The sequence below is a fragment of the Schistocerca gregaria genome, chromosome 6 (genome assembly GCF_023897955.1).
Source record: "Schistocerca gregaria isolate iqSchGreg1 chromosome 6, iqSchGreg1.2, whole genome shotgun sequence".
NCBI classification, from domain to species: domain Eukaryota; kingdom Metazoa; phylum Arthropoda; class Insecta; order Orthoptera; family Acrididae; genus Schistocerca; species Schistocerca gregaria.
Window position 1 is genome coordinate 382,015,869 of NC_064925.1, and position 16,322 is coordinate 382,032,190.

Here is a 16,322-nt window from a genome sequence, read left to right on the forward strand (position 1 = left end):
AGATACATCACATGATTACATTGACAGAACCACAGGCACATAGACACAGGCAACAGAGCATGCACAATGTCGACACTAGTACAGCGTATATCCACCTTTCGCAGCATTGCAGGCTGCTATTCTCCCATGGAGACGATCGTAGAGATGCTGGATGTAGTCCTGTGGAACGGCTTGCCATGCCATTTCCACCTGGCGCCTCAGTTGGACCAGCGTTTGTGCTGGACGTGCAGACCGCGTGAGACGACGCTTCATCCAGTCCCAAACATGCTCAATGGGGGACACATCCGGAGATCTTGCTGGCCAGGGTAGTTGACTTACACCTTCTAGAGCACGTTGGGTGGCACGGGATACATGCGGACGTGCATTGTCCTGTTGGAACAGCAAGTTCCCTTGCCGGTCTAGGAATGGTAGAACGATGGGTTCGATGACGGTTTGGATGTACCGTGCACTATTCAGTGTCCACTCGATGATCACCAGAGGTGTACGGCCAGTGTAGGAGATCGCTCCCCACACCATGATGCCGGGTGTCGGCCCTGTGTGCCTCGGTCGTATGCAGTCCTGATTGTGGCGCTCACCTGCACGGCGCCAAACACGCATACGACCATCATTGGCACCAAGGCAGAAGCGACTCTCATCGCTGAAGACGACACGTCTCCATTCGTCCCTCCATTCACGCCTGTCGCGACACCACTGGAGGCGGGCTGCACAATGTTGGGGCGTGAGCGGAAGACGGCCTAACGGTGTGCGGGACCGTAGCCCAGCTTCATGGAGATGGTAGCAAATGGTCCTCGCCGATACCCCAGGAGCAACAGTGTCCCTAATTTGCTGGGAAGTGGCGGTGCGGTCCCCTACGGCACTGCGTAGGATCCTACGGTCATGGCGTGCATCTGTGCGTCGCTGCGGTCCGGTCCCAGGTCGACGGGCACGTGCACCTTCCGCCGACCACTGGCGACAACATTGATGTACTGTGGAGACCTCACGCCCCACGTGTTGAGCAATTTGGCGGTACGTCCACCCGGCCTCCCGCATGCCCACTATACGCCCTCACTCAAAGTCCGTCAACTGCACATACGGTTCACGTCCACGCTGTCGTGGCATGCTACCAGTGTTAAAGACGGCGATGGAGCTCCGTATGCCATGGCAAACTGGCTGACACTGACGGCGGCGGTGCACAAATGCTGCGCAGCTAGCGCCATTCGACGGCCAACACCGCGGTTGCTGGTGTGTCCGCTGTGCCGTGCGTGTGATCACTGCTTGTACAGCCCTCTCGCAGTGTCCGGAGCAAGTATGGTGGGTCTGACACACTGGTTTCAATGTGTTCTTTTTTCCATTTCCAAGAGTGTACAAACCAGGATTATATATATATATACAAAGATGTAAATAAAATAGGAAGAAACATTCCACATGGGAAAAATATATTAAAAACAAAGATTCCTTGACTTACCAAGCGGGAAAGCTCCGGTAGATAGGCACAATAAAAAAACACACAAACACACACAAAATTTCGAGCATTCGCAACTGGCGGTTGCTTCATCAGGAAAGAGGGAAGGAGAGGGAAAGACGAAAGGATGTGGGTTTTAAGGGAGAGCATAAGGAGTAATTCCAATCCCGGGAGCAAGGAGACTTACCTTAGGGGGAAAAAAGGACAGGTAATACACTCGCACACACACACTTATCCATCCGCACATACACAGACACAAGCAGACATTTGCAAAGGCAAAGAGTTTGGGCAAGAGTGTCTTCCCGCCGTCCACCTAACCTTCGTAACCTCTTGGTCCACCCCTATAAAATCCCCAAACCACCTTCCCTACCCTTTTAACGCCCCCCAGTGTAAAACCTGTTCCATGCATCCTCCCACCACCACCTACTCCAGTCCTGTAACCTGGAAGGTGTACACAATCAAAGGCAGAGCCACGTGTGAAAGCATCCATGCGATTTACCAACTGACCTGCCTACACGGTTAAGCTTTCTATGTGGGAATGACCAGCAACAAACTATCCATTCGCATGAATGGACACAGTCAGGCAGCGTTTGTTGGTAATGAGGATCACCCTGTGGCTAAACATGCCTTGGTGCATGGCCAGCACATCTTAGCACAGTGTTACACCAACCCGGTTATCTGGATAGTTCCCACTAACACCAACCTGTCAGAACTCCGGAGATGGGAACTTGCCCTTCAGTATATCCTCTCTTCTCGTTACCCGCCAGGCCTCAACCTCCACTAATTTCAAGTTGCTGCCGCTCATACCTCACCTGTCATTCAACAACATCTTTGCCTGTGTACTTCTGCCTCGACTGACATCTCTGCCCAAACTCCTTGCCTTTACAAATGTCTGCTTGTGTCTGTGTACGTGCGGATGGATATGTGTGTGTGTGCGCGCGAGTGAATACTTGTCCCTTTTTTCCCCCCTAAGGTAAGTCTTTCCGCTCCCGGAATTGGAATGACTCCTTACCCTCTCCCTTAAAACCCACATCCTTTTGTCTTCTCTCCTACCCTCTTTCCTGATGAATCAACCGTTGGTTGCGAAAGCTTGAATTTTGTGTGTATGTTTGTGTATCTATCAACCTGCCAGAGCTTTCGTTCGTTAAGTCACATCATCTTTGTGGGTTTCTTTAATACAAGCTTCAGAAAAATTCATATACATTAACTTATTTTTCTATATAGCCTCTGAACAGGAAAAAAACATTATTCCTGGCACATAGCCAGTTTCTTGATCCCGTTTTCGCAAAGTGAATGTAGCTGTGACAGCAGCCTGTTGCACACAAACACTTTGAGAGCGCGATTTTTTCTACTCTTTTTTTTTTAATTCTAGGGTGTAATGGTGCAACCACGTTTCACTGTAAGTCACAAGCTGGTGAAAAAAAAAAAAAAAAAATCCCCTTCAGTTTGGTAGCATGTCAGTAGCAATTTGCACACCTGTAGACAATAAAATTTTTGCTCTGCAGTGGAAGATAAGCAGCCACCTTGGGGACACTATCCAACATCTGAGGTTCTCAGTAGTGATCATCTGACCACTACCTCTGCAGCACTCTCAGCAACTGCTGTTCACAAACTGTCTTCAATAAGCTGTCGAACAATGCTCCTCAGTCATGCTAGTCTTCAGGTGACGTCAGTGAGCTGCATTCTCAACTGTTTCTTGTCCTCGTAAAAACTACTTTCACCAAGCACAAACTTGAGAGTCTTTATCAGGGTGTCGTCTCCGAACTGTGCCACGAGTATTTTCATAATTTCGGATGCTTTTACGCCATGTACTGTGAAAAACTTGATAATAGTGCAATGGGGAACACGTGATTGTGCCTTTCCTCTCATACAACATTTGTGTTGATAAGTGTGATGCTCGTTGTATAGTGATTGTGTAACTGAACAACAGTTGGTACCATTAGAACTGAAGGGATAAAGTCCCTGCTTTGACTATGAGACTGTCTATGGGACTAGTTCAGAAGAAGCCAATGGTCAGTCTTACTACACAGTGGTGTACTGAGTTCAATAATTTCAAAGCCCACGGTGCTACTGTGCCAGAAACCTGACAACTGTAGTCTTGTCCTGGTAAATACGGATTAGAGCAGCATCACCCATACCCCAGAGGTATGGACAAGGAAGCAGAGCGGGTTAAGTTTTCACACACAACTAGTTTTAGAATGGCAAATATGGGCAGCCATCTCAACTTTTTATCAAAGGCAAGTCCCAAAAATCACAACCACACAACAAGGACGAAAAGCTGGGTATGTGAGTAGAGTTCTAAGTTGGGACAAACTGGATAGTATGCGCATAGAGATCTTTCCGATGGTTACTTGGAGCTGGTGTTCAGCTGAGGCTAGAGATTGACAGCTGTACCAAATGCAAAAGTCACAGTCATACAGCTCTGGAGTGATCACTGATGCTACAGAGGTCACTAGGTTACCCCTAATAAAGAAAAGTGTAATATTTAGCATGGGGCCCTAAGAACGCTGCACTTGTTTCCATGTGGAACTGAATGATGCACCAACTCTTAACGCAAAAGAACCCGATGGACAAAAACTGACAAACCAAAACCAGCAAAAACCCTTAGGGAACTTCAAAAGCTCCAGTCACGGAGGGAACATAATATACCACGTTGTCATGTAGTTTAGTATGCCGTATGTGCTGCCTCCCACCCCATCCCAGCCAATAACTTGAGAAATCAGCATAATCGTTTACCTACCATCCCACTGAACAGTTTTCAAAGCACACTGATGAGACTAATTGGTTGGTAGCTGTCAATGGACCTTGGGATTGGGATTATGACATTATTCCTCTACTGCTAAGGGAAAACACCTTCTAGCCAAATACAGTGGAAGACACCCCCCCCCCCCCCCCCAAGTAGATGGAGTCTGTGAATCACATTCAGATGTTGGATCATTTGATTATGATTCAAATTAGAGCCTGTGGCCACATCATGAGCCAAGTTGAGAGCCTGAAGTAGTTCTCAGTCAGCGATAGATTCATAACATTAATCAGGGATATGGGGAGTAACGTATAGGGATATGTCTTCAACTTGTCTTGTATGCATTCAAAAGGTAGTTGGGTAAGAAGACACCCCATGTGCTCTATATATTAAAAAAATGGAAACCTTTTATAAACTAAGTATACATAGAGATCTAATTACAGAATATAAGGACTATACAAATATGTGCAAGTATGTCACACAAAATATACTTTTGAAAATAATGATATGTGCAAATGTTTGCTAGCAGTGCTGGCTCAACCGAAGTTTGTGTTACCACACATCTGCTTTGACCAGTGAGATAAATGTGTTGTGTCATGTCATTGTGATACGACTTACTTGAAATAGATTGTGTTTGCAGAGGGCATGTTTGAGTATTTTGTGACGTGATCTAGTGGAGGCAGCTTGTTTCAGACTTGTTTGTGAATGCTGTTAGTGATTCACTGGACTTCTTGATTGCTGTTTCGAGAATACTACTGGAAGATTTCGTGGTGGTCTGTTAATGGGTTATTTTGATGTTGCCAGTTTTTGGCAATAGAGTCATTTTCAGGTATGGAATTATTAGTGACGTGTGATGTTTATGGTTGGGGATTTAATTTTAAGTTTTGTTTCGAGCTAGTTATGGATTTGACAATAAAGTTCATGACTAGATTTTTGCTTGCCACAATTGGGGATGATATGTAGATCGCGATTAAATTCCTATGGTTATTCAGTTTAACTAGAGTATGTGAAGTGTCATCAAATTACTTTCTGTTAGGAGAGTTAATGTGTTCAGCAACTATGATGTGACTTTCAAGATGATAGAGAGCAGCAATCAGTCGATGTTCCCTTTCTAGCTGTATTAAATCAGACCCTGATTTCAAATACTAGCCATCTTGAATGAACTGCAACGGGAGCTGAGCATATAAAAACTCTCAAATACTACATTGATAATGGCTAGTCATTAGCCGAAATCAGGGTCTGTTTTAATAAAGCTACAAACAAAATGACAACTGATTGCTGCTCTCTATCATTTCGAAAGGATATGTGAAGTGTTACATTTGTGGAGACAGTATGAGACTGACTGAAGCTCCTGCATCTCGGAACACGTGCCATTGTCAATGAGAAAACGAATGAACTTCTATTCATTTGGTTTTCTTGTTTGAGAAGTCTTGATTGGCTATTTGAGACAGTGGCTTTATGAAATATTATCTTTAGTTTTGCTAGACTGCTAGATTTGTATGTTAAATGACTTTGGTTAAGAGTTATGGGTGTTCATGTGTATAACAGTGCATTTCTTGTATATCGAAATTAGTGTTAGTGTACTGCTCATAAGCCACATATCACACTGGTAAAGCCCAAACATTGCCTCACTTGGTGTAAAGAGTGTAAGCATTGGGTGATTGAACAGTGGAAAAACATTGTGTCGAGTGACGAATCATGGTACACAATGTGGCAATCAGATGGCAGGGTGTGGGTATGGCGAATGCCTACTGAATTTTATCTGCCCAGTGTGTCTAGTGCCAACAGTAAAATACGGAGGCGGTGGTGTTGCGATGCGGCCGTGTTTTTCATGGAGGGGGATTGCACCACTTGTTGTTTTGTGTGGCACTGTCACAGTGCAGGCCTACATTTATGTTTTAAGCACCTTCTTGCTTCCCACTGTTGAAGAGCAATTCGGGGATGAGACACTGTGGAAGAGAATTCTAGACAAGAGATGGGACAATGTAAAAGGTATTTGTATACCTAATATTAGGGTTCATCACCATTTTCTATACTATTATAACCACAAAGACTTGCCTGTTTCCAAAACTGCCACTACTGTAATGAATAGGATAAATGTGATTGGGTCAACAGAGGCATCGGATCTCATCCGTCTGCTTTGACCCGTGACGTAAGGGTGTTGTGGTGTGTGACATCATTACAGTGCGGAGTTTATGAGCTGGTTGTTTTTGTAGACATCGTCTTGTTGCATTTGATGGTGTCCTGCAGTGGTGGTGGTGGTGGTGGTGTACTGGGTCCATTTAAAGTTTGGTGTTGGCTGAGTGCAGTTGTCGGGAGTGTCACACTGAAGGATTTGGTTTCAGTGAGTTGTCAAATTCTTTTTTTGTCTTTCTTTCATTTTTGTTAACATGTCGTCAATAGGTGTTATTGGTCTGCTGTTTGTGCTGCAGTAGGACGTTTAACTTAGTGTGTGGCTTCTTTTGTTAGGTGTGGATATGATTATGAAGTCCAACAGCGCATGGTTGCAGGTGGAGATGGGTAAGGACATGATGTTGTCGATAAAGTTTCTCCAGATATTTGGTCTGTAAGCAGAGATTGTTAAATGTAGTGTCTGCAGAGAAAACATGAGGTTGGCGAGAGTTCCGTTGTCTCAGACCAAGGACTGTCATATGTGGCAGCATCCAAAGGATAGCCTCTGGCACTCCATTAGATGCAGTACCTGGTTTGAGAAATCTACATTGACCATGAGAGAGATTGTTTTGATGACTTACTATTTTTGTTATATGTCCTCTATCTATGTGTGCACGAGACTGAAGTGAGTGCCAGGATGGTGTTAGATTCATTTTCTTTTCGTAGGGAAGTGTGTTTACAATATGTGAAGTATAGGGGTAAGTTGAGTGGGCTGAGGGTGGTGGCCAAGATAGACGAATCACAGTATGGGAAGAGTAAGCATGGGAGGGACACGTCTCCGGTTGGTTTATGGGTGTGGGGGCCTGTTATTTCAGGGGATGGGTATGCAGATTGTGTTTTCAGGGTTTGGAGGGGCGTACAGAGAGGGAATTGGAGGGGTTAATTAAAGAGTATATAGAGGAGGAGAGTGCAGTAGTGTCAAATGCTTTTTTGCCATATAGAGAGTTGGGGAAGAGGGTTATGGTCATTTAGTTGTAAACCACAGTTTAGAGATCAAAAATTACAAAACTGGAGTGTGTACAAATTCAATAGCCGAGTGTTTTTTTTTTTTATTTGGGTGGGGGTGGGGGGACTGGTTACATCAGTCATAGGGAGGAGAGGAAGAGGCACTCTTCTAACCTCAAATCTCATTGCTGGCAGAAGAGCATCCCTGTCGAGTATTGTATTTTTCGCATTTTTTTGAGGGCAGTGAGCAAGATGTACAAGCCAAGGGTGGTTAGTTGGGGGTTGGGGGTTGTGTGTGTGTGTGTGTGTGTGTGTGTGTGTGTGTGTGTGTGTGTGTGTGTAGGGGGTTTGTGAGTATTTGTTGTGGATTTAGGTGGGAGGGAGTTATTTTATGATTATGTTGCAGATGATCTTTTTGAGTTGTAATGTGTGTGTGATTGTGGTTTTTATCTGTTGGCAAATTATTGCTGGTTAGGGTGGGGGCAATTTATTTTTTTATTTTTTAGGGGGTTTGTGGGTGGTTTTGGACTTATTTTTATTTGTGTGTGTGTGTGTGTGTGTGTGTGTGTGTGTGTGTGTGTGTGTTTGATTGGGGTGGCTAACCTAGTGTGTAGTGCTCGAATTTGTTGGTGGTACGTAGTCATTTTTTGGGTCTTTTGTTCACGGGTTGTGATGTTTTGTGGGGTTTTCGATTTGTTGTGGGTTTGGTTTTATATATTGCAGTTGTTTATTTTTGGTATCGTCAACTGTGGTTGACCAACATAGGTTAAGGGAGTGTCCAATTCCAATTTATTTTGTTTTAGGTGTTGGTTTTGTGGTATTGATAGTTGCGGCCTGACTCCAATTTTTGTAGTTGCAGGTTTTTTTTTGTGGTATTGACACTTACGGTTGAGCTACACTATGTGATCAAAAGCATCCAGACACCTGGCTGAAAATGACTTACAAGTTCGTGGTGCTCTCCATTGGTAATGCTGGAGTTCAATATGGTGTTGGCCTTGATGACAGCTACCACTTTCGCAGGCACACATTCAATCAGGTGCTGGAAAATTACTTGGTGAATGCAAGCCCATTCTTCAAGGAGTGCTGCACTGAGGAGAGGTATCGATGTCAGTTGGTGAGGCCTGGCACAAAGTTAGCATTGCAAAACATCTCAAAGGTGTTCTACAGAATTCAGGTCAGGACTCTGTGCAGGAGGCCAGTCCATTACACAGCCTATTATTGTCTAACCACTTCATCACAGTCCGTGCTCGATCTTGTTGAAAGATGCAATCACGATCCCCAAATTGCTCTTCAACAGTGGAAAGCAAGAAGGTGCTTAAAACTTAAGTGTAGGCCTGCGCTGTGACAGTGCCACACAGAACAAGGGGTGCAAGCCCCCTCAATGAAAAACACGACCACACCATAACACCACAGCCTCCAAATTTTAATGTTGGCACTACACACGCTGGCAGATGACATTCAGCAGGCATTCGCCATACCCACACCCTGCCATCGGATTGCCATATTGTGTACCATGATTCGCAACTCCACACAACGTTTTCCCACTGTTCAATCACCCAATGCTTAGGCTTCTTACATCAAGTGTTGTTTGACATTTACTGGTGCGATATGTGGCTTATGAGCAGCCGCTTGACCATGAAATCCAAGTTTTCTCACTTCCCGCCTAACTGTCATAGTACTTGCAGTGGATCCCGATGTAGTTGGAATTCCCATGTGATGGTCTGAATATTACACATTAGGACTCTCTACAACAGTCAGTGGTTTTGTCAGTGAACAGACGAAGTCGGCCTGCATGCTTTTGTACTGTATGTGCCCCTTCATGTTCTCACTTAACTATCACATTGGAAACAGTGGATCTACGGATGTTTAGGAGTGTGGAAATCTTGCCTACAGACATATGACAGAAATGACACCCAATCACCTGACCACGTTCGAAGTCTGTTGAGTTCCGCAGAGTGCCCCATTCTGCTCTCTCACGATGTCTAATGACTACTGAGTTGCTGATGTGTAGGTGAAGGGAAGTGACCGATTCATGTGGATTTTGTGGGTGTAGCAGAAGTGGGAATTCTGTGTTGTTTTTTGTCTTTTGTGTGATTTGGGATCGTGGTGTGCGTTTTTATATTTAGTTTGTCCCCACCCTAAAACCATCAATTTCCTGCACATGTCCCATTAGTTTCATTATATTTTTGGAGGGAGATGTTTTTGTTGTATTTATATGTATTTTCGTGTTTGTTGTCATGTTTGTGTAGTGACATCATAGGAGCCATATTGGAGATGCTGAGAATGGTCATTTTTGCCATATTCATGATGTCATGGGTCGAAGAATCGGATGCTTCTGTAATCCAATATGATCACAAGTAGCCGTATAATAAGAGGATTAACCTATGAAGAAGTTTTGATTCCACAGACTCTAGGAATTCTGAATGTGGGTTGATGACAAGTGAAACACAAGTGACTACCATGTCAATTTACAGCACTGGTATATCCGAAGTAAAGTCTGGTGTGTTTGTTTTAGTAAAGGCCTCTGTCACCAGAAAAAAAGTTTCGATGCGTTAGCACATTCCAGATCCAAACTGATGGTGAAGACGGCATCAAAATTATGCCCCTGAAAGATTCTGGTCACAGTTATAAAATCTTGAAAGCTGATGAAAATGACATTTGTTTTGAAAAATTTAGACGCCAACACCTGATGTAAAGTCACAAGAAAACACCCTGTATTATGAATTCAGTGAAAGTGAAGATGTGTTTGAAAAAGGTGTTTAAAGCTAATTACACCTACTGCATACTAAAATATCTGTATAACAATATTAACTGAAAGGTTCCTAATTTAATCTATTTGTTCCATTATGTTATAGACTATATAGTAAATATGTTGTGCTGGCAGATGTGTATTCTCTGGTAATTAAACAAATGATAATTTGATTACATTAAATTTTAATAGGCTTGTGTTGGTGAAAACAGAGTGTGTCAATAATCATTTGAGTAAAACAGAAATATTAGCATAATATAGCACCTGTTACAGTTCATGTAATACCTTTTAAATCAAATCAATCAAGCAGAAAAGAAAACTGAGAACATATTTGATTTATACAAAAGCTTGTTAATTTCTGTACAATAAAATCAAACTTTTACAACTTCCATACAAAGATTCATGTCCGAATTGTGTAACCCATTACACCATGTTTTTCACTTGTTAGGCTACTCAATTTTGTTATAATAAACTTCAGATTACAATATATCAAAAGGATCATAAACTTGGGAGGAAATACTTTCACTTCCTAAATTTGGATTCTGTTGAGGCTGCATGAAAGGTTTTCATCTTTGTGGATGTAACGCCCATTACAATGAAGTGACCCACTTACAGAATACTCCCAAATACCTTCTTCACAACTAGTATCAAGTAAATTCTTTACGGGATTACTAATGGGCACTCAACATACTGTATTTGTACAAACATTGTTAGCCGCAAAATTGATTGAAAGTTTATCACGTTTGATTTTGCTTCAACCTTTACTTCAAGCTGCACAGAAATAGAGAATGGCACCGCCTTGACATTCAATGTCTTGGGTACAAAAAATTTTGCATCTGATCCAAATATTTCCTTTTGATTGCAACTAGTTTCAATATGAAAAGCATCAGATTTCGACAACACTGTTGTAGCGCTAAAACGAATTTTTGCAGCACCCTACTGAAATCCTCATACTACCATGACATCATTGTATATTGGGCTTAAATTTTGCACAGCTTAATTTTTATTTTTTAAGAAAACTTTCTTTCTGATTAGGCACGTTCGAGTGCAAAACACTGGTATGCTTGTCGCTGAATGATGCATATACTTTAGTCTTCTTAGAACAGGAATATAGATTTCTCCAATAAGGGACATCATTTTGCCACTCATTAGAATTGACTTCATGTGGCTTAACGCGAACTTTAACAATAGTCAGTAGCAAAACAATTAAATCGTAGAACAACGGAAGTGCACAGCAATTTGCACAAAAATTACAAGTAATTACTAAGATAAGAGATTAAAATCTAGAAATAAATAAATAAATATCAAACTGAACAAGGAAGTAGCAATGTACCGCTTTTGTGATTCCAGGCCCCAAAGACGAATCTGTCTATCGTATAACTCCACTTCATCTTCTGTCAGTTCGGGATGAGCTGTATGCACCATCTCTACACTTTATGTATAAAAGAATACAAAGTAGACACACGTGCCCTCACTTAACACCACAAATCACTTTCAGCACAACTCGCTCTTTTTCCCGCTACCGCTACAAACCAACGTTGTCGTCTGTCGACTTTTCGTTGTACTCAAAGATACTCCTACTGCTCTGCTAGTAGTGTGACTGCTAGTTTCGGACGCAATCACCAGAGGGCAATGTATTAAAAGCACTGTGACCCAGTGCAGAAGCGGCTGCTTGATTTTGGATGTTATAAAATCTCAGCATAGTTTACGTTCGCAGTGTATTACATGCGTTGATTTATCACCCAGTGAGCGAGAATTTTATAATTCCAATTCAAGTGTAGCTTTTATGCCACGAGGTGTAATTACAAATTTAGTATTCTATATTAATTTATACGGCGTGACATTTCTGCCTTCAAAGTGGCAGGTGCGGCAAAAAGTGAAAGTTACATAACAGAAAATGCACGCTGGATTGTAAACTGTAAGGACGATACATGTTTTTATGATGCCAACAACGTTATCAATCGCAAGCTGACGTTTATGACTGGTTTTTGTGGAGTTACTAAATCGGCTATGTGTACACAAAATAAGCATCACTTGTGACGTTTAAAGTGAAGCACAACATGACAGTTCCAAAGCTCCAACAGTTGTGGGAGTATTTTATCCAAGCAGAACATCGCTCTTACGAGGTAAATGATCGTTCAATATTTTCGTCATTTAAAAAAATGCTTACGCGTAGATCAATTTCCCCCTTACGTCATAAATCTTCTTGTCAAGTCATTTTGGCAGCAGATGATAAAAAGAGTTAATTTCGATATATACAGCTGTGATTTTTAAGCAGCAATGCATGTGTTTTGTGTGTTGACAGAAGTCGGCATGGTTGGATGTCTTCCTGTCCGAATTTTTAGTGCAGGTGAAAGAAGGAAAAGATGCAAATGAAATAATCTCATGTTGGTAAGTCAGTCTAATAAATAATAATTATGGCCTCAGCACAGCATCTAATAATAGTTCCACAGATATAGCACAACAATTGGATTATGGTGAACACTTTAAAAGGTATAGATTCTTACTCAAATGTTTTATTACATAACATCTCAGATTCCAGTAACGGAGAAACCGCTTGTTACCCTCAGCTGAAGCTATGGACTATGCTTTCAGAAGTTTCATTGTTACATAATGACTTATAAACTTCTGTTAAGCAGCCACCATTAAAACTGGCCTTAAAGTTGTCCTGTATACTATCCTGAGAAAGCCTCCTTGAAAGGTTCAAGAACCTCGTTTAAATGATGATTCTAGGAATATACAACTCCCTGCATATCACTCATATAAGGATCATGGGGAAAAGTTAGATTAATTACAGCACTTACATGGGCATTTAAACAATCATTCTTCCCATGATCAATACGTGGATTGAACTTGAAGGAACTGTAATAACTGGTACAATGGGATGTACCCTCCACTGTGCCTTTAACAGTGATTTGCAGAAACTATAGATGTAGTGCTTCCATTTGTGTTTTATGTATTTGATCCAATAGTGATTTAATGTTGTTCTGCTTTTGGTATGTTTTATTTTTACCATTGATGCAGGAGTAGTAGACTTCATCTCCTCATTGCTCTCTTCTTGCTGGCCTTGATGGAAGGGCAGGAACTATAATAAAACTACTTCTGCTGTATACATTATCTATTGTGCAGATTTGTTGTTTTACTTGCATGTGGAGAACCTTACCAAGGAATGATATGACACATATTCAACATGGGAAGTTTTATATATAATGTGCTCAGTAGTTATGCTCTGCTATATAACAACTTGTTTTATAAGTTCCTGTTCATGAGTGTCATTCATCAGTAAGAATATGGGGGGTACGTATCACTCTTCTGGAGTTATATGTAACATCACACTTTGCTTCTGGGATATATGATGGAAAATTGTCTATATATATACAATACCCAGTATCTCTACATCTAAATCTACATTTATACTCCGCAATATATTCAATACCTCATCCAGAAACGCACCCTCTCGAAACCTGGACAGCAAGCTACACCACAATGCAAGAGTGCCTCTCTTGCAGAGTCTGCCAGTTAAGCTTGCTAATCATCTCCGTAACGCTATCACGCTTAACAAATAACCCTGTGACAAAACGCGCTGCTCTTCTTTGGATCTTCTCTATCTCCTCCGTCTCTGTGTATTAATGATCATTCCGCATTCTGAAGGTGCAGTTTCATTGTATACAATGTTTAGGTTTCTTAATGCAACATGCTGCATTAATTCAGTTAGGTGGAATGAAAACGACCAAAATCTCCAGTACCATAATATTCAAACTTGTGTAGAAGAATACCATCAAAGAGTAATATATGGTACTACAGAAAGTATTCTTTGCTGTGCAATAAACAGTGGTTGCGGATTCTGGAAGTAGATGTGTATGTAGAATGGGTCAAAGGAAATGACCAATTCCACACATGACGTAATGGTGTTGTGATGTGTGATGTTCCTCTTGCACAGACTTTTTGAGTGGGTTGTGTTTGTAGATGTCACGTTGCTGATTTTGATGGTGCCCTGTGGTGGTGGATGTGGATGTGCTGAGTTTAATATGTGGTATTAGGTTCATTTGAGTTCTGATTGTCATCGTGCTAATGTGATTTTGAGTTTAGGTAGTTGGTGTGGGTTGTGGAAGCATTTTCAGTAGTTATTAAGGTGTTTTTGTTTGTTTATGTGTTTGGGATTTTTGTTGGGTCTGATAGTTTGGTCTTTGTTGTGCAGAGAGAAATTGAATTTTTTTAATTGGCTTTTTGGTGGGTATGGGTATGACAGTGAGGTTCATGAGTGTATCATTACGTACTGAGATAGGTGATGGTATGATGTCTGTCATACAGTTTTTGCAGATGTTTGGTCTTATTACTGAGTATGTTAGATGTCACATTTGTGGCAACAACATGAGGTTGATGAAAGTTCTGGTGACTCGGGCCAAGGACATGTATATATGTGTGTGTGTGTGTGTGTGTGTGTGTGTGTGTGTGTGTGTGTGTGTGTGTGTGTGCGCGCGCGCGCTTGTCAATGTGTTGGTGACCAGCTTAGGTGATTTTGCTGGAAGCTTTTGTTGGTAAGTAATTTTTGTTTTGGTTTTATTCTGTAGTAATTATGATGTTTTGTGTGTTATATATTATGGTTGGTCCACTGTGTTTTAATTGGTATAGTGAATATTGGGTATTTGGACTTTTGAGTTGTTGGAGTTTTGGTTCCACTTTTCAGAGTTGCAGGTGTTGATTTTTTGGTATCAGGTCAAGGGAAATCTTGGACTCCAATTTCTGGGATTGTAGGTGGTGTTTCTTTGGTATCGATAACTGTGGTTGAGATATATGGGCTAAGGGAAGTAAGTGTCTGATCCCTTTTTTTTTTCTTTTTTTTGTAGCATAATGCTGTAAATTAATTTTTTTATGTTATTTATTTTGTGATGGTGTGGTGTTCTTTTATTGTTGTATATTTATTATGTGCCCACCCTAAACCCCCAGTTTTCCACTGTTGTCCCATTAGTTTCATTTTATTTTTGGAGTGAGATGTTATTGTGTCATTTTTACTTTTGTTTGTGTTTGTTGGCATGTGAATGTAGTGACACTGTTGTATTCATTTTGTATATGGCAGAATTAGCTATTTCTGCCATATTGATGATGTCATGAGTCAAAGCAGATGGGTGGAATCAGACACTTATGTAATTCCTATAGAAGTGGTAGATAGGTTCCGCTAACCATTGTGTTCCATAACATTTTGATCTGTGTTGTTTTTTTGCCCCACATTATGTGTTTCATTTACACATATTCTTTAAGAAATAAAAATTGGTTGGACCAATTTTAATATTGCTATCGTTACCACACCTCAGATTTCTAATGTTTCATTGTTGATACCAGAGTCCCAGATAATACGAGTTTGTATCATGACTACAGTAGTATTATTCTCAGTTTCGTACTTGTGGTGCAGCCACTGCTGTTTTGTTTACTTCTGGTGATTGGTATGCAAAGTGTTTGCAGCACTCATAGTTATAAACTGCAAATCTTAGGAAGGTGTATAGCAGACTTTTCTGTTCATAATGAAATTTCTTACTGTATATAATAATTTAAAATGAATGTACTATCTATATCTCTGTAATGTTGTGTTCTTTGTTCGAGTGATAAGTAAGAAAATATTTATATATTCCAATGTGTGAACTAGTTATTAAAAAATTTGGAGATTTCTTTCTTGGTTTGTATGGTTATAGTATCTTTCTTCAACTGTTTGTCAGCTGAGGTTTTTCAGCATTTTCATAACTGTCTTGGCAATGAAGCAAGTCTGTGACAATTTGAGCTGCCCTCTTTTCACTTACATTTAATGTCCTCCTTTCTTTCATCGTGATTCTGCGCACATACATCTAATGTGCATCTATACTCCACGAACCACTATGAAGTCCATGGTGGCTGGTATGTCCCACTGTACCCATTGTTAGGGCTTTCTCCTGTGTTGTAATCAATTAAATTGTACCCTCATGATCGTGATATGTAGGGTCTTGTAGTATATTCCTAGAGTCACCATTTAAAGCTGTTTCTTGAAATTTTGTTAGTAGCCTTTCTTGGGATAGTTTCCGTTTGTCTTCAAGATTTGTCCAGTTCAGTTCTTTCAACATCTCAGTAACACTCTCTTGTGGGTCAAACAAACGAGACCAGTATTGCTGCATTTTGCTGTATAAGTTCAGTATCCCATTTTAGTCCTATTTGGTATGGGTCCCATACTCTTGAGCAGTGTTGTAGGATGGGTCCTTTGAAGACTGATTGCATTTCCGCATTATTCGACCAATAAACTGAAGTTT

The 16,322-nt window shown here is 41.2% G+C and overlaps 2 protein-coding genes across 5 annotated transcripts in view; one reads left to right on the forward strand and one right to left on the reverse strand.

The window, feature by feature from the left end:
* The window catches only part of LOC126278094 (SUMO-activating enzyme subunit 1), a 54,551-nt gene extending 42,905 nt beyond the window's left edge, over positions 1-11,646 (reverse strand). The window contains exon 1 of the mRNA XM_049977940.1: positions 11,384-11,646. Coding sequence (XP_049833897.1) covers positions 11,384-11,475 — 92 coding nt within the window. The 5' untranslated portion in view covers positions 11,476-11,646. The remainder of the gene's footprint in view (positions 1-11,383) is intronic.
* Positions 11,647-11,681: 35 nt separating this feature from the next.
* The window catches only part of LOC126278092 (lysosomal-trafficking regulator), a 543,055-nt gene continuing 538,414 nt past the window's right edge, over positions 11,682-16,322 (forward strand). For 3 of the 4 annotated variants that reach the window (XM_049977935.1, XM_049977937.1, XM_049977938.1), the window contains exons 1-2: positions 11,715-12,176; positions 12,356-12,441. In XM_049977935.1, coding sequence (XP_049833892.1) covers positions 12,111-12,176; positions 12,356-12,441 — 152 coding nt within the window. In that variant the 5' untranslated portion in view covers positions 11,715-12,110. Of the gene's footprint in view, positions 12,177-12,355; positions 12,442-16,322 lie in introns of all 4 variants that reach the window. The other variant, XM_049977936.1, reaches the window with a different exon arrangement.